The following is an 18864-nucleotide window of genomic DNA, read 5'->3' on the forward strand; positions in this document are numbered from 1 at the left end:
GCTTTACTTTCAGCACACCATATACACTGCAAGATGTTGCCAAATGGTTACATGTCAAAGTGTGGAGAAAGTCTAAGGTGTGGAGAAAGTACAGAGATATGGGAAACATGGACGACAGACCTCACAGTGGTTGTCTTCCTATGACAACACCAAGGCAGGATCGTTTGCTCCAACTGTTGGCTTGCAGGTGCCCAGCATCAACTGGAAAAAAATATTGGAAATAACTCCTCCTGAGCAAAAGAGATTTGTATCTCAGACCAAACATTGTGTAGAAGATTGCATTAGAGTGGTCTTCATTCCAGAAGACCATTGATAAGTTTTGCACTGAACCAATGGAACTGACGCAATTGAAGGACCTGGGCTCTTGCACATCAAAACTGGACCATCGAATCTTGGAGTAATGTCATACTTGCTGACAAGACCAAAATTGGTTTGCAACCGGACACTAGACATGTTATGGTTTGGAGATGTACTGGATGACACCAGGAATACAGATACGTTCAAGGAAGTTCATCCATCTGCAGGTGGAGGTTTAATGTTCCGGGCAGTAATAACAATGGGATGGCGGACCCCTCTAATTCCCATCTATGGCAATAGGACTGGTCAATAATACCTCCAAAACGTGCTACAACCAATTGTAAGGCCCTACAGACATGAAGTTTGCGTCAACTTCATCCTAGTCGATGACAATGTACTGTACTCTAGCAGTGTCTTGGTATCTTCAAAAATGCAACATCAACCAAATTCATTAGCCAGCACAGTCCCAGACATGAATGCAATTGAGCATGCATGAGGCCTGTTGAAGGCAGGCATTCCACAGCGTTCGAATCCATCTGACAGTCTTCATGACGTCACTGAAGCTGCCATTGAGGAGTGGGAACTTGTACCCCATGACAAACTTTAGGTTCTCATCAAGAGCATATCTCAAAGAGTGGAGGAACTCATCTGTTTGTGAGGAGGACATACTGTTAAAGACTGATGTTCATCATCATCATCATGAGATAAAGATTTTGACTGTTTTTGTTTTTTTCAATATGTACATTTAGGAGAGAGCCTGCTTTGTTTTGTTTTTTGTAACTAACCAAAATTGTTCTCGTTTTCAGAAGGAATCATGTTTCTTTTGTTAATAAGGTACTGTAAAAACCTAAATGGGTGTACTATAAGAAGTCATTGTAGGAAGCACTATGATATTCCAAACTTTTGTTGAGGTGTGTATGATGCAGACTAACAAACCAGAAGATTTTGGCTTCAACTTCAGATTTTTTCTCAAAATTACCTTAAAATACAGTATCAATGCCATTTTCAAGCTCCCTGATCTTTCATTTCTAGTTCTGTACTTACACACACATAAAGAATTGCTTAGGTATTGGATCCAATCCAGATAATTCAATAAAGCACGGAAACATATAACTTCTTATTTTTAAAAAGCTAAGTCTGTGTATACATACCACTAATATTAACACAATCAGTACAAAACAATGTTGCTTGGATTTTGTGGAGTACTGTACTTACTTACGATGTCAGTTCTCGAACATATCAGTCAGTCAGTCAGTCGTTTTGCCATCTTCAGTCGTTCTTGTGCAGTGAAGTCTCACATCTGCTTCATGGTAAGCTGCTGTATATGGTCACACTCAGGCTTCTGCTCCACACATGTTAGCACAGTGTCAGAATATGCAAATGTTTCACCAGCTGATGATCCTGCACCTGGTTCGGTGACAACGCTGCTTCTCTTTCTTCCTTTTCCTTTTCATGCTGCTTCTTTTCATCTTTATTTTTCTGTACCTCATCTGTGATCAAAATGCCTTTGAATTTATTCCAAGTTCTTTTTAATGTGACTATCTGCAGCAAATACTATGCTTCCACCATTATTTAAGAGCAGTCTTTTATATTCAATTTTTGAGATGAGCCACAATACCTTCTTCAATTCCATCATCTATCAAAAGCTTCCTCAACAACTGTCTTCCATAATGTTACTTCATAGTTTTGATAATCGACTTGTCAATTGGCAATTTGGTGGTATGAAGAGTGTTTTGAAACATCCATCTCTATAAAGAAGCTTTCTGTGGGGTGGGTGGGTGCACTGTCCAGAATTACCAGCACCTTCTTTCCCTATAGCCTTTCGATATTCTTTTACTTCAGGTATGAAAACTGAATTGTACCATTTGCAAAACAAAGCAGTAGTCATCCAGGTGTGTGGTTGATTCTTGTAAAAGGAAGTCTCTTAGTATTTTTGAAAGTGCAGGTTTTTTTTGATTTTCCTATCAACAGAAAGGGTATTTTGTGTTTTACTGTAGAGTTACCACAGTTCAGCATGGTAACACAATCTTTACTAATCTTATAGCCATGAGCACTGGTTTCCTTTTTAGAAGTTGACTGTTTCAGACTAAGCCTTCCAAATAAGGCCAGTCTCATCTCCATAGTATCAAAAATTCAGGGTCATAAGATTCTGTTTCAATTTTGAATTTTTCAATAAATTTTTCTGCTGCTTTTGGGTCTGCTGATAGTTTTTCATCACTTAAATCCAATTCATGAATACTGAGCCTTGCCTTTAAATTCTGTAACCAGGCATTGCTCGCTTTGAATTAAGACAATCTGTCGATTTTCTCGGTGAAAAGTTTTTCTTTTACGCAAACAATTGGACCTGAAAGGGGGTTTCCTGATGCTTGGTGCTGCAAGGACCACTTTAATATGGTCTCTTCACGTGCCTTGTTTTCTGCTGTTTTCATTGCTTTTTGCAACAAACTCCTATCTTCAGTCTCAAGAACAGACACAAAGTTTACAATTGAAGGCTTGTTTCTGCTTGTGTCTCATTAAACATCTCAGCTAACTGCCTACCACTCATGCCTTTGTCTAATTGCTCAAGGACTTTTATTTTGTTTGTCAATGATAAGACAATGTGTTTCCTTATAGAAGACATATGCCACAGAGTAAATTAAAACATACATAAAACAAAACAAAACAAAAAAGACGTAATTTATAGAAACAAATCAGTGTAAATGTTAAAGTAACTACACAGACTGATGTAAGCTGCGCTGAATGATAGGGACTACAAACACAAGCATGCACATATAACAATGTGCATACAACAATGTGCGTACTGTATTCACTATTCACTGGAAGATTTTGTCTTTTAATACATTCGCTGCGAATTGATTTTACAATGATAAGAAATGTACAGTGTACCGTATACTGTAATAACTATCAAACAAAACCAACAATTTTAGTCATACTGTACAAATGTCTTTCCTCAAAGTGATCCTGATAGTTGCAATTTGGATAATTGGAGTTCTACTGTACTAGCATTCGTTACCCATGATTATTAGTTATTACACAGTCAGCCTACAGAGTATTTTCAAAATAGTTACTGAATTTATGTGTACACAATCTGTATCATACCTCTAGCTCCTGGGAAAAAGCCATGAAGTTGTGGTAAGGCATCCATGACAATACCCAGAAATGGCAAGTACAGGGCAGCCACTCGTGCTCTACATTCAGGTTCTGCAAATCGTGGGTCACTGTCGTGATACGTCAGCAAATTACGCACAAGGTTGACCACTTTAAAATGAAGGTTAGGATTCCTAAAAGGTCAAATAAATAAACAACAATTAATTCACATATGGGGGAAAAGTGTTACACAAATTTTCTCTGTAATTATTAAAACTGCTCTGTCCATTCCATCTGATTCTGTTATGTATGTAGTACCTAGGCATTCATTAAAAAACTTAAATGTACCAATCATCACATTGCAATCAGAAAATAATTTTTGAAGAAGAACTATCACTGGAATATCTGGTAATATCCTTTCAACTCTGCTAAAAACACATGAGAAATTACAAATTTCGAAAACAAACAAGAAGAGGCCAATATTCAAGATGTAGAGATGCACCAAGTAGTAGATAGGCACATAAACAATTGATTTGAAACTTTAGATAAGTTTTCAACCTCACTATCTTCATCAGAGGACAACATCTGCTCCGTAGCCCCCACCCCCTCTCCCTACACACATATCCATCTACATACCACACATTTATGTACGATGGAGGAAGTGTGATTTAGAGTATAATGTCCTGTTGATGATAAGGTCATTAGAGATGGAACCAAAGTTCAGGTGGATGAGGGAGAAAATCACCTTTTGCAGAAGGAATCATCATTACCTTAAAGAATTAGAAAAAAATACTGGAAACCTAAATTTGGGCAACATGACAGATATTTGAAACTTCATCCTCCCGAATGCTAGTCCTGTGTCTTAACCACTGTGTCACTTTGCTGGGTTACTTACATAGGAGAAGTGTGTGTATGTACATGTGTGCACACTCTGATGAAGAATGTAAGTACACATGCTGAGGTACTCTTTGTTCACAAGTCTGTCTACTAATCCAGGGGCAGGCAGACGTTGCACGCGGCTCATGAGCACACAGCATTGCACGTGTGCTACTCGCGTGCAATTGTCGACCGGTGCTGTGGCGACAGCCGGCAGGTTGCGGCAGTGTAGTACCAGGCTAAGCTGCGGATGTTGATGCAAAGCGACCACTACGTAGTGAACATTGTATCTGGAGTACCGGAAAATGCAGAGTGAATCATGGAAATGGAGACATGGAGAGTTGCTATCTTTTAAACAGGAATGGGAGGATCATTTTTGATTTGTGCAAAAACGTGAAAATTCGATATGCTTAAGATGTGGTAGCATTCTCGCGGTCAGCAGAAGTTTAGTATTGAAGATTATTATAATAAATTTCGCAAGGACGATTACAATTTATTGTCAGATTCTGAGTGGATGGGGAAATTGACTGAGCTTAAGAAGAGCGATCTGATGATACTAGATGAATCTGACGTAAGTTGCTGTTGTCATGAGAGATCTGCAACTTTCTTTCATCATGTCTCTCATCTAACTGATTTAACTTTTTATGGAGTACTGTTTTCAATTTTTCAGGATGACAACAATGATAGCCCAGCGGTATGTGCAAGTTATAAGATTGCGCTTAATGCAGCAAGAGCTGGAAAACCGTTTGCTTAAGGTGAGTTTATAAAGGAGTGCATGAATGACGCTGCTGATTTACTTTGCCCACTGAATGCAAATCAGTTTCAAGCTATCACTCTTTCTTGGCAGACTGTAAGTCGTCGTGTAAGTGCCATGGCAGGTGATGTTTACCTTCAATTAAGGAGTGCAGAGCAGGAGTTAATTGCACTTTCCATTGCACTTGATGAGTCCACAGATATTTCAGACACCGCGCAATTAATGATTTATGTCTGCGGCGTAGACACTGCTCTGCGCATAACAGGGGATTTCTTTTTTAGATATGATATCTTTAAAAAGCACAACCACCAGCGTGGACATCCTAAAAGCCATTGATGAAGCTGTATATTCAGCTGGCTTAAATTGGGAATGTTTGGTGTCTGTGACAACAAACGGAGCACCTGCAATGAAAGAGGAACAAATGGGATTTCTTGGATTACTAAGAAAAAAAGCTACAGCATACAGAAGAATCATTGTACGGCATCCACTGCATTTTGCACCAAGAAGTACTTTGTGCAAAAGCAGCAAAACTGGGGGACATCATGTAAGTGGTTATTCAGGCAGTTAATTATTTGAGATCCCAAGGGCTTACACATAGACAGTTTCACACATATTTAGCTGAAATTGGGGAAGAGTACGGTGACATACCATACCACAGTGAAGTCTGCTGGCTTAGCCACGGTAATGTACTCAAAAGATTTTTTGAGCCGTGAATACCAATAAATCAGTTTTTAAAGGACAAAGGAAGGTACGACCCCAAGTTAGAAAATCCAGAGTGGGTTGCCGACCTTGCATTTTTAGTGGACATTACCAGACACATGAATGCATTGAACACAAGTTTGCAAGAAGAAAATCAGCTAATTTGTGAAATGGCTGATTTGCAAGTTTTCACTAGCAAGCCCGAGCTATGGGAATGACAGCTCTCGTCAGGGAACGCAGTGCATTTCCCTACACTGTCTACTGTGCGAGAACAGAATTGCAAAGAATGTTTTTCCGTACTTAGGGCAATGAAAGAGGAATTTCTCAAGCGATTTGGGGATATATCATATTTATTCCAAGCTTTTGAATGGTTCTCGAGACCATTTGCTGTTTCTGTAGATGATATTCACCGCATTCTGCAAATGGAATTAATAGATCTACAGGGTAATTCTCATCTGAGAGACAAGTTCCTTTTGGCAAGATGTGTAACAGACTTTTATCACGATTTTGCACAGCAAGAGTTTCCTCATATCCATCGTGAAGCCATGAAGATAATGTCAATGTTTGGCTCAACATACGTTTGTGAGTGAGTTTTCTCCGTTATGAAAATTAATAAGTCTCGGTTAAGAGCAAACATCAGTGATGAAAATTTACGTAACTGTTTGCGTTTGTCTGTATGTAGAAATTTTGTTTCATACATTAAACGTATTGTAAACTCCACCTGTGATAATTAAATGAAACGTATCGTAGGTAATAGGTACGCTTTCAAACCATGATTTCTTTCAAGCTCTTCTACTAACCTTATTCCTTCATTCAATAAAGCAAGCTAGGAAACAAAATGCATTACAGAGGAAAGAGTGGAGAGACGGTATGGTGGGGAGGGGAGGGAAGCAGGTGGCCAGCTTGCCCCTATGTGCACGCATAACACCTGTTAACTGCACACGTGCAGGATTCCTGCCCACCCCTGTACTAATCAGTGCTTCCTCTACACAGTAAGAGGTTGTTTCTCATCATAACTTTATTTGTATCTTAAGTAACAGTTTTCTTTATTCTGTTAAAAAAAAAAAAGAAACAGTAGTAAATATTTTTTCCAGGATACAACACACACTTAGAACAAAAAGTTGAAGGAAAAAAGTACAGTTGGAAATATGAACTTACTGTAATTCCAGGACTGTAGCCAGGTCTGTGAGAACAAGTCCAATCAGGAAATGTTGTTGTCGAAATGCAGGTGACAGATCTGCAAAACTCATTAAATCACCTCCAACAAGTGTTGACACAAATGATGACTGGCTTGTAGATGACGAAATAGATGGGTTTGGTGATGAAGGAGCAGAGCTTGGAGTAAAAGGTGTCCCAAAAGGTAGATTCAACGCTACAAAATGTTCATGGCTGCAAACAATCCTTAGAAAGTCCAACTGAAAAAAGAAAGAAGGCAGTATTAGTGGCACAAAGAATTCATTACAGAAGTCACAAGAAGAACAGGGAAATTTATGCAGTGTTCTAGCATTTTAGTGAAACCTGCTTTTAAACTGTAATTCCTGTTTAATAATGAACTGAATGATCAGACATAATAATGTAATCTATGTAGTAGCTGCTTTACAACAAAAGAGGATTCATATATCCGCATTCCTCTATCCTGTGGACTACTAAAGGAATACAAGCATGTAATAATGGTAAGGGGTATGAGGAAAGTAAAGACATACTTCATATGAACTAGCAGAGTTCATACCTCAACACAAGAGTGTTATAACATCAAGTTGAACAAATATATTTCTAGGATGACACAATACATGTAAGTCACAGATCGAGTAAACAAAGTAAGATGTGTGTACACAGAAACAGTCAAATCAGCACTCAGTCCAAGTCTAGCGGCTGCTGGCTGGCTGGCCGCTTAGGTGGCGCGGCTGCTGCATGGCTGGCAGACAGCGCCGCATGTAACTGTGCGGTGGCACTTTGAAAGATCGGCGAGTCACAACACTTTCCCCCCCCCCTTTGAATTTTTTGCGCTGGTCTTGATGGAGGTGGCCTGTAGATTGCTAACGTCCATAGGTATTGTTTGAGTGGCCGTAAAGTCTCAAGGAGGAGGCTTCCCATACGGACGGAAGTGTCCCTGATGATAATGGGTCGAGGTGACAGGAGACGTGGGGGTCGAATCTGCTGGGGCCTCGTGCCCCAATCTACCCATTGCGGCAAGTCCGGTTGTTATTACAGGAGACATGGGCGATGTGTCGGCATCCGTAGGAGGAGGAGGAGGGGAGTAGAGTTGCTCCGACAGATGATGGTCATCTGGTTCCTGCATGGGCATGTCTCCTGGTGGCGTCAGTTCTTGTGCTGGCACCGAGATGATGGTGAGAGGAGTGCGTTGTGAGTAATGAGAGATTCCAAGATCCCGAGCGTCAGGTAGAGCCAAAGGTGGTGTAGTGGCATTCGGAACAGGCGTTGCCAGCACACGAGGCCGAAGCTGGTCTGAATGACGCACTGCAACACCCGTGTCCATCTGGATTTCATACAGGCGTCAGCCACGGTGTCGTAAGACGTGGCCAGGACTCCATTTTGGCTGCCTGCCATATCCCCGTACCCATACAAGGTCGCCAGCGGTGAACCAGCCAAGCGAAGGCACCTGCGGCCGTGAGGTGGAAGGTCACAGAAGATGAAGTAGCATGCGGGGCTGTCGGCCATGTAAGAGCTCAGCCAGGCTGTGGTCGCCCATTGGGCTGAAACGGTAAGAAGCCAGAAACTGGAGAAGTGCATCATCAGCAGCAGAAGAAATCAGGAGTTTCCTCATCTGAGCCTTAAATGTGCGGACCAGTCGTTCAGCCACACTGTTTGACTGTGGATGGAACAGAGGGGCTGTGACATGCATGACGCCGTGACGGGCACAAAAATCCGCAAAATCAGAAGAGGCAAATTGCGGACCATTATCAGTAACAAGAGTAGAGGGAAGGCCTTCCAAAGAGAAAATGCGAGCTAGAGCATTGGTGGTTGCAGCGGTGGTAGGCGACGTGCAATGGACAATGAAAGGAAAGTTAGAGTAGGCGTCAATAACGAGAAGCCAATAACTACCTAAAAAAGGTCCCACGAAGTCAGCATGAATACGCTCCCAGGGCTTCTCAGGCGAAGGCGACGGTGACAAAGATGACTACGGGTGGCGGCCTGTGACGAACAAGGGCCGCAGGCAGCAACCATGTGTGCGATTTCAGAGTCGATGCCGGGCCAGTACACATGACGGCGAGCCAGAGATTTTGTGCAAGACACACCCCAGTGCCGTTGGTGAAGGAGGTGCAAGACCGAAGCACGCAAAGATGCAGGTATCACAACACGCAGCGAAGCATTTTTGGAGGAGAGGAGGATAACACCATCCCTAGCCGTGAGGCAGTAACGCAAAGCGTAGTAGTTCCGCAACGGGTCAGAAGTCTTAGTGGACGGACGATCTGGCCAACCCTCATGAATACAGCGTAAAACTCGGGAGAGGGTAGGATCAGAACCCGTAGCAGCCACCAGCCAGTCCCCGGTGATGGGGAACCCGTCCACAACCTGCTGCTCGGCAAGATCCAGGTGGAAACACAAAAGTTCATCCCTATCGAATGCCAGATCAGGACCCATGGGAAGGTGAGACAGTGCATCAGCATTCACATGTTGAGCCATCGGCCAGAAATGAATCTCATAATTGAAACGAGACAAGTAAAGAACCCAACGCTGGAGGCAGTGTGCAGCCTTGTCGGGAAGCGACGTTGATGGCTGAAACAAGGAAACAAGTGGCTTGTGGTCCATAACAAGATGAAATTTGGATCCATAGAGAAAAACACCAAACTTATGAAGAGCATAAATAATGTCAAAGCTTCTTTTTCAATTTGAGAATATTTTCATTGGGAATCCGTGAGCGTTTTGGAGGCATAAGCAATGGGTTGTTCAGAACCGTCAGAAAAACGGTGCGCAAGGACTGCACCAACCCCATATTAAGAGGCATCCGTGGCAAGAACAAGATGCTGGCCAGGTCGATAAGTAGCCAGGCATGGGGCCTGTTTCAGCATAGTCTTCAATTTCTGGAAAGCCACATCGCATGATGCGGACCAGTGAAAGGGCACGTTTTTACGCAACAGGCGATGCAACGGCTGAGCCACTGAAGCAGCAGACAGTAAAAACCTGTGATAGTATGCTATTTTCCCCAAGAAGGCCAGCAGTTCCTTAGCAGATGTAGGGCGAGGAAGAGCATCGATCGCAGCAACAGTTTGCTGAAGCGGACGAATACCATCCTGAGAGAGTTGAAACCCCAAGTATGTGATAGATGCCTGAAAAAATTTTGATTTCTGAAGATTACACTTAAGACCAGCAGTCTGTAAGACATGAAAAAGTGTGCGGAGATTCTGAAGATGTTCTTCGGTGGTGGAGCCAGTGACAACAATGTCGTCCATGTAATTTATACACCCAGGGACAGGGAGCAATAATTGTTCCAAGAATCGCTGAAAGAGAGCAGGGGCGCTGGCAACTCTGAATGGCAATCGTTGGTATTGATAGAGGCCGAAAGGCGTGTTAAGGACCAGGAACTGCTGGGAAGCAACGTCAAGAGGAAGTTGATGATAAGCTTCTGACAGGTCAAGTTTGGAAAAATACCGGCCTCCAGCAAGTTTAGTGAACAATTCTTCAGGTCGGGGCATAAGGTAAGTGTCTATGAGGCATTTAGCATTTACAGTGGCTTTGAAATTGCCACAGAGATGACTATCACCATTGGGCTTAGCAACGACAACGACAGGAGAGGACCACTCACTGGAAGTGACAGGAAGCAAGACCCATGAAGCAGTGAGACGATCCAGCTCCCGTTTGATCCGATCACGAAGGGCCACAGAAATGGGCCGAGCCCAAAAAAACTTAGGTCGAGCAGTGGGTTTGAGCGTGATATGAGCTTCAAAGTCGTTTGCACGGCCTAACCCAGGAGAAAAAAGGGACGAAAAGGTCATCGACAAGGAATCCAATTGAGCATAAGGAATAGCATCAGAGACGATATTGACAGAGTCATCTATGGAGAACCCAAAAAGGCAAAAGGCATCGAAACCAAAAATATTCTCCGCGTTACTATGGTCGACCACAAATATGGGAACAGTGCGAACGACAGATTTGTAAGAGACCTCAGCATCAAATCGTCCCAAGAGAGAAATCTTCTGTTTATAGTACGTCCGTAATTGCCTGGTGACAGGTGATAGGATTGGAGAACCCAACTGAAGATATGTCTGAGAATTGATGATAGTGGCAGCAGAACCAGTATCCACCTGCATGTGAACATCCCGACCAAGGATTTGGACAGTGAGGAATGACTTCCCTGAAAGGGAAGAAGTACCATTGACAGACAACACAGAAGCAGAATCAGCGTCACGTTCATGAACGTCAGGCATGCGGTCGGATTTGCAAACGGATGACACATGACCCTTCTTTTTGCATTTGTAACACACGGCCCAAAGTTGGGGACAATTCTCCCGTGAATGTTTCGTAAAACACCGCGGACATGAAGGAAGTTGCTGTGGGTTTTGCTGCAGTTTCTTAGAAGTTTGTTTATGGTTAGGCCGAGGCCACACTTGGGAGCATACTGCGGCCACGTAGGCCGGCGGGGACACGCCGCACACTTCGTCAAGAACGCACAGAGGTTGTACTTCCTCGACGTCATCCTATGCCTCTATTTGCACTCCAGCGGCACGAGAAATTTCAAAAGACTGAGCGATGGATAGGACTTCATCTAGAGTCGGATTTGTCAACTGAAGGGCACGTTGCCTAACTTCTTTGTCAGGCGCCGATCAGATAATAGCATCCCGGACCACGGAATCTGCGTAGGATTCTTTGTGAACTTCAGTAACAAATTGACACTTTCTACTGAGGCCTTGAAGGTCAACAGCCCTAGCGCAATAGGATTGATTCGGTTGTTTTTGACAACGATAAAAGGCAACACGAGAGGCTACCACACGTGTTTGCTTTTGAAAATAGACAGACAGAAGTGAGCACATTTCAGCAAAGGACAAAGACGCAGGATCTTTCAAAGGAGCCAATTGCGACAACAACTGATACATCTGAGGTGAAATCCATGAAAGGAACAGAGACTTACATGTTTGTTTGTCCGCGACATGAAATGACAAGAAGTGCTGTCGAAGACATTTTTCGTATCAGACCATTCTTCTGCCGTCTCGTCATAAGGAGGGAAAGGAGGTAGAGACGCCACGACGAAATCACGAATTGCAGATATGAGAAGCGTTTGCTGTTCAATGAGACCTTGCAATAGTTGCTCTAAAGTAGCCATGGAAACCTGTGGGTCAACGATGAAAAAGAAAAATACACTACCTCGTCGCCAATTGTTATACTGTCAAGTTGAACAAATATATTTCTAGGACGACACAACACATGGAAGTCACAGATCGAGTAAACAAAGTAAGATGTGTGTACACTGTAACAGTCAAATCAGCACTCAGTCCAAGTCTAGCGGCCACTGGCTGGCTGGCTGCTTAGGTGGCGCGGTTGCTGCATGGCTGGCAGACAACGCCGCATGTAGAGGATGCGCGTAACTGCGCGGCGGCACTTTTGAAAGATTGGCGAGTCAAAACAAAGAGCATAATACAAAGGCATGCTGAAAAGAAATGTGTCTGAATTTATGTGAAAACTCTTATAGTATTTTAAATACAACAAACCTTATTAACTTTCTACACCTTCATTCCTCAACACAGACACCCTGGTGATGAACACATTTCTCCCACCAAGAGACCACTTTGTTGATACCACCACTGTAGAATGTTTCACTCTGTTGACACAGCCACAATCTCACCTCTGCTTGGACTGCTTCACCCCTATCAAAGTGAAGTCATTGAAGGTGTTCTTTAAGTTTTGGAAACAGATGAAAATTGGATGCGGCCATTGTGGGTCTGTATAGAAAACAATCAATGACAGTGAATCCAAGGCACTGGATAGTTGGAGATGTCGCAGTGCTCGTGTGTGGTCTGGCAATGCCATGCTGAAGGAGAGGGTGCTCCATGTCTGAATGAACTCTTCCAATTTGAAACTTGATTACAGTATGCTGTTTCTCACATACCGACATATACATGTTACACACCGCCTTGTGACACACTACAATTCGGAGCCCTCTAGTGGCTGAAGGCTGCAAAAATGAACTATGGAATGGGAAGACAGTATGTCACAGCTGTGTCCTGGTAGGCATAAGTTGTCATTTTAACCCAGGCACACGAGAATAAGAGATTTTTTAAGTATTTTTTCACTACCAACACTTTTGTTTCAACTTCTGCATTAAGGTAAAGGTTATATGTAGATATCTCACTGCTGTATCAGACATTTGTTGTTAATATTTGTCAAGGAAGAGGAATCACATGGAAATAAGGGATGACTAAATGTTTTAAGCATGTCTGCTTCCCTCTCCTTTATACTTTCTCACAAGAATTTCTAGTGACTTACATCTGAAAATCGGCACATTAATACCAAACATTAAGGTAAAAATCTGTCAGTTCTATGACACAACAAATAGCTAAAAGATATAGGTCTAAGTGTATTCCATGACAAAAAATTAACAAATGTTTTGATTACATCCACCACACCAAAATAAAACTGAAGCATTCTATGATCACAGCCACTATCTTCATCACATGACAAAATCAAACTGCCAATCAATAGACATCTGCATATTAGCAAAGACCCTTACTATCATTGTTAGACTTTTGACACTAGCCCATTGAAATAGTTTCCAAAATGTTTTTTAATAATGCTAAAAAATGACAGACAGAACCTGACCCTCTCAGTTTTATGATTGTACATGCTGTCTTATTGTAACTATTGTATAACTGACTAAAAAAATCATAACATCAATCAGTTCACAGAACATCATGAGATGGATGTTTGTTATTCAAATTGTAAGATTTGCATTCTGTTTCCAATAGCTATATGAAACATTTAGTAAGCTATGGCCTGAGTGTGACTGATAGTAGATAAATACTAATGTTTAATCATCATTTCTGAGAGTTGATGAGATCTATCATTTTATAGTTTGTGGCCTAAAATATGATTATTTAAATATTTTTTATGATTTTTTTCAGTTAAAATCACAACACTGTCATTGCAAGGAAAGATTTCCGCAAGGCGTTCGATACAGTTCCCCACAGTCATTTAATGAACAAAGTAAGAGCATATGGACTATCAGACCAATTGTGTGTTTGGTCTGAAGAGTTCCTAGATAACAGAACGCAGCATGTCATTCTCAATGGAGAGAAGTTTTCCGAAGTAAGAGTGATTTCAGGTGTGCCGCAGGGGAGTGTTGTAGGACCATTGCTATGCACAGTATACATAAATGACCTTGTGGATAACATCGGAAGTTCACTGAGGCTTTTTGTGGATGATGCTGTAGTATATCAAGAGGTTGTAACAATGGAAAATTGTATGGAAATGCAGGAATTTCTGCAACGAATTGATGCATGGTGCAGGGAATGGCAATTGAATCTCAATGTAGACAAGTGTAATGTGCTGCGAATACAAAGAAAGAAAGATCCTTTATCATTTAGCTACAATATAGCAGGCCAGCAACTGGAAGCAGTTAATTCCATAAATTATCTGGGAGTAGACATTAGGAGTGATTTAAAATGGAATGACCATATAAAATTAATCGTCAGTAAAGCAGGTGCCAGACTGAGATTCATTGGAAGAATCCTAAGGAAATGCAATCCAAAAACAAAGAAAGTAGGTTACAGTACACTTGTTCGCCCACTGCTTGAATATTGCTCACCAGTGTGGGATCCGTACCAGCCAGGGTTGATAGAAGAGATAGAGAAGATCCAACGGAGAGCAGCACGCTTCGTTACAGAATCATTTAGAAATCGCGAAAGCGTTACGGAGGTGATAGATAAACTCCAGTGGAAGACTCAGTAGCTTGTTATGGGCTTTTGTTAAAGTTTCGAGAACATACCTTCACCGAGGAGTCGAGCAGTATATTGCTCTCTCCTATGTATATCTCGTGAAGAGACCATGAGGATAAAATCAGAGAGCTTAGAGCCCACACAGAAGCATACTGACAATCTTTCTTTCCACGAACAATATGAGATTGGAATAGAGGGGAGAACCGATAGAGGTACTCAAAGTACCCTCCGCCACACACCGTCAGGTGGCTTGCGGAGTATGGATGTAGATGTAGATGTAGATTTTGATATGAACATTTCACTGATTATGATAATGAACTGGTAAACTCCTTGTTGTTGTTGTTGTCTTCAGTCCTGAGACTGGTTTGATGCAGCTCTCCATGCTACTCTATCCTGTGCAAGCTTTTTCATCTCCCAGTACCTGCTGCAACCTACATCCTTCTGAATCTGCTTAGTGTATTCATCTCTTGGTCTCCCTCTACGATTTTTACCCTCCACGCTGCCCTCCAATACTAAATTGGTGATCCCTTGATGCCTCAGAACATGTCCTACCAACCGATCCCTTCTTCTGGTCAAGTTGTGCCACAAACTTCTCTTCTCCCCAATCCTATTCAATACTTCCTCATTAGTTATGTGATCTACCCATCTAATCTTCAGCATTCTTCTGTAGCACCACATTTCGAAAGCTTCTATTCTCTTCTTGTCCAAACTATTTATCGTCCATGTTTCACTTCCATACATGGCTACACTCCATACGAATACTTTCAGAAATGACCTCCTGACACTTAAATCAATACTGGATGTTAACAAATTTCTCTTCTTCAGAAACGCTTTCCTTGCCATTGCCAGCCTAAATTTTATATCCTCTCTACTTCGACCATCATCAGTTATTTTGCTCCCCAAATAGCAAAACTCCTTTACTACTTTAAGTGCCTCATTTCCTAATCTAATTCCCTCAGCATCACCCGACTTAATTAGACTACATTCCATTATCCTTGTTTTGCTTTTGTTGATGTTCATCTTATATCCTCCTTTCAAGACACTGTCCATTCCATTCAACTGCTCTTCCAAGTCCTTTGCTGTCTCTGACAGAATTACAATGTCATCGGCAAACCTCAAAGTTTTTATTTCTTCTCCATGAATTTTAATACCTACTCCAAATTTTTCTTTTGTTTCCTTTACTGCTTGCTCAATATACAGATTGAACAACATCGGGGAGAGGCTACAACCCTGTCTTACTCCCTTCCCAACCACTGCTTCCCTTTCATGTCCCTCGACTCTTATAACTGCCATCTGGTTTCTGTACAAATTGTAAATAGCATTTCGCTCCCTGTATTTTACCCCTGCCACCTTTAGAATTTGAAAGAGAGTATTCCAGTCAACATTGTCAAAAGCTTTCTCTAAGTCTACAAATGCTAGAAACGTAGGTTTGCCTTTCCTTAATCTTTCTTCTAAGTCGTAAGGTCAGTATTGCCTCACGTGTTCCAGTGTTTCTACGGAATCCAAACTGATCTTCCCCGAGGTTGGCTTCTACTAGTTTTTCCATTCGTCTGTAAAGAATTCGTGTTAGTATTTTGCAGCTGTGACTTATTAAGCTGATAGTTCGGTAATTTTCACATCTGTCAACACCTGCTTTCTTTGGGATTGGAATTATTATATTCTTCTTGAAGTCTGAGGGTATTTCGTCTGTCTCATACATCATCCTCACCAGATGGTTGAGTTTTGTCAGGACTGGCTCTCCCACGGCCGTCAGTAGTTCCAATGGAATATTGTCTACTCCGGGGGCTTTGTTTCGACTCAGGTCTTTCAGTGCTCTGTCAAACTCTTCACGCAGTATCATATCTCCCATTTCATCTTCATCTACATCCTCTTCCATTTCCATAATATTGTCCTCAAGTACATCGCCCTTGTATAGACCCTCTATATACTCCTTCCACCTTTCTGCTTTCCCTTCTTTGCTTAGAACTGGGTTTCCATCTGAGCTCTTGATATTCATACAAGTCGTTCTCTTATCTCCAAAGGTCTCTTTAATTTTCCTGTAGGCGGTATCTATCTTACCCCTAGTGAGATAGGCCTCTACATCCTTACATTTGTCCTCTAGCCATCCCTGCTTAGCCATTTTGCACTTCCTGTCAATCTCATTTTTGAGACGTTTGTATTCCTTTTTGCCTGTTTCACTTACTGCATTTTTATATTTTCTCCTTTCATCAATTTCATCCTTTTTGCCTGTTTCACTTACTGCATTTTTATATTTTCTCCTTTCATCAATTAAATTCAATATTTCTTCTGTCACCCAAGGATATCTACTAGCCCTCGTCTTTTTACCTACTTGATCCTCTGCTGCCTTCACTACTTCATCCCTCAAAGCTACCCATTCTTCTTCTACTGTATTTATTTCCCCCATTCCTGTCAATTGCTCCCTTATGCTCTCCCTGAATCTCTGTACAACCTCTGGTTCTTTTAGTTTATCCAGGTCCCATCTCCTTAAATTCCCACCTTTTTGCAGTTTCTTCAGTTTTAATCTACAGGTCATAACTAATAGATTGTGGTCAGAGTCCACATCTGCCCCTGGAAATGTCTTACAATTTAAAACCTGGTTCCTAAATCTCTGTCTTACCATTATATAATCTATCTGATACCTTTTAGTATCTCCAGGGTTCTTCCATGTATACAACCTTCTTTCATGATTCTTAAACCAAGTGTTAGTTATGATTATGTTGCGCTCTGTGCAAAATTCTACCAGGCTGCTTCCTCTTTCATTTCTGTCCCCCAATCCATATTCACCTACTATGTTTCCTTCTCTCCCTTTTCCTACACTCGAATTCCAGTCACCCATGACTATTAAATTTTCGTCTCCCTTCACAATCTGAATAATTTCTTTTATTTCATCATACATTTCTTCAATTTCTTCGTCATCTGCAGAGCTAGTTGGCATATAAACTTGTACTACTGTAGTAGGTGTGGGCTTCGTATCTATCTTGGCCACAATAATGCGTTCACTATGCTGTTTGTAGTAGCTTACCCGCATTCCTATTTTCCTATTCATTAAACTCCTTACATTGAATAAACTCCTTACATTGAATAAACATTCCAATTTACAAACCTCAATGGCAGCACTGATAAAAAAAGAGGCACTTAACGTAAATAAAGACTCTGGAATCTATTACTGGCCACGTAATTTTGGTAAAATAAATTTACACTCTGATTAAACTTACTTTGCGGTTGACAGACGTCAATGTCAGGGGGCAGTGTTGCCAATATGCAGCCAGATATGCTTCACAAGGTACCGCACATACTTACAAAACAGTCGTCACAGTTAGCATGTCACACTTGAGAAAAAACTACAACTGGATGGCACTGGCCCCTACCATTCTACTGGCCAAAATGTCAGTGCCAAATAATAATAAGAATGTGATAAAATATGTTGCTTTAAACAAAACCATTAGGCAATATCTCTGGGAGAATGTGCGAACAACCAAAAATAATAAGCATACAAAGAACACAAAACATAAGCTTACATTGGGTGGACACGACACTTCATCAGTTAAATGGGAAATGGTACAATAACCAACAACAAAGAGAAAATGTATGTGCAATCCAAAGCTTCTTGAAATGTCTGTATATTTCAAAAGACAAACCAAAAACACAGGTAGTCAATAATGAATATAACAACATCCCAAAAAATGCCAAATGAAGTACACAAAGCCATTCCGGATATGAAGAAAGGATGGATGCCAGGAGACAAGGTTATTTCAATAGAAATGATTAAATCTGGCAGAAAAGTACTACAAAAAGAACTTACAAAATTATTTAGAAAATGAATGCAAAGTAAGACAATTTCCAACAATGCTGTACATTTTCTGCTTTACAAGAGAGGTAACAGACAAGACAAAAAAAGACTATAAATTAATTAGCTTCCTACCTGTGATGAACAAGACCTCCATTAATTCCATTATCTGTCTCACAGAAGAGGGAACATCAGATTTTTAAGAAGCAAAAGAACAAGTTGGCTATATAAGTGAGCAAACCAAAATGGGCAATTTGAAACCCAAGAGCCAATTACAGAATGAAGCAGTGCGTACCTATTACCACTTAGCCAAATTTTGGAAAGGTTTTTGAGACATTTTAAACAACATCTGCCCTAATAACTGTTATGAAACAAGGTAATGAATCAACCTATATTAGTATGCTGAAGAAATATATACATTAACAATACAGCTGTGTAGACCAGTAATGGCTTGAACTCAAAGAAATAGTATCAAC

The 18864-nt window shown here is 41.3% G+C and overlaps 1 protein-coding gene across 1 annotated transcript in view; it reads right to left on the reverse strand.

The window, feature by feature from the left end:
- The window catches only part of LOC126470323 (dedicator of cytokinesis protein 7), a 283560-nt gene that overhangs the window by 110387 nt on the left and 154309 nt on the right, over positions 1–18864 (reverse strand). Inside the window, exons 22-23 of the mRNA XM_050098105.1 lie at positions 6872–7128; positions 3397–3578 (exon numbers count right to left, since the gene is read on the reverse strand). Coding sequence (XP_049954062.1) covers positions 3397–3578; positions 6872–7128 — 439 coding nt within the window. The remainder of the gene's footprint in view (positions 1–3396; positions 3579–6871; positions 7129–18864) is intronic.

The sequence above is a fragment of the Schistocerca serialis genome, chromosome 3, assembly GCF_023864345.2.
Source record: "Schistocerca serialis cubense isolate TAMUIC-IGC-003099 chromosome 3, iqSchSeri2.2, whole genome shotgun sequence".
NCBI lineage: Eukaryota > Metazoa > Arthropoda > Insecta > Orthoptera > Acrididae > Schistocerca > Schistocerca serialis.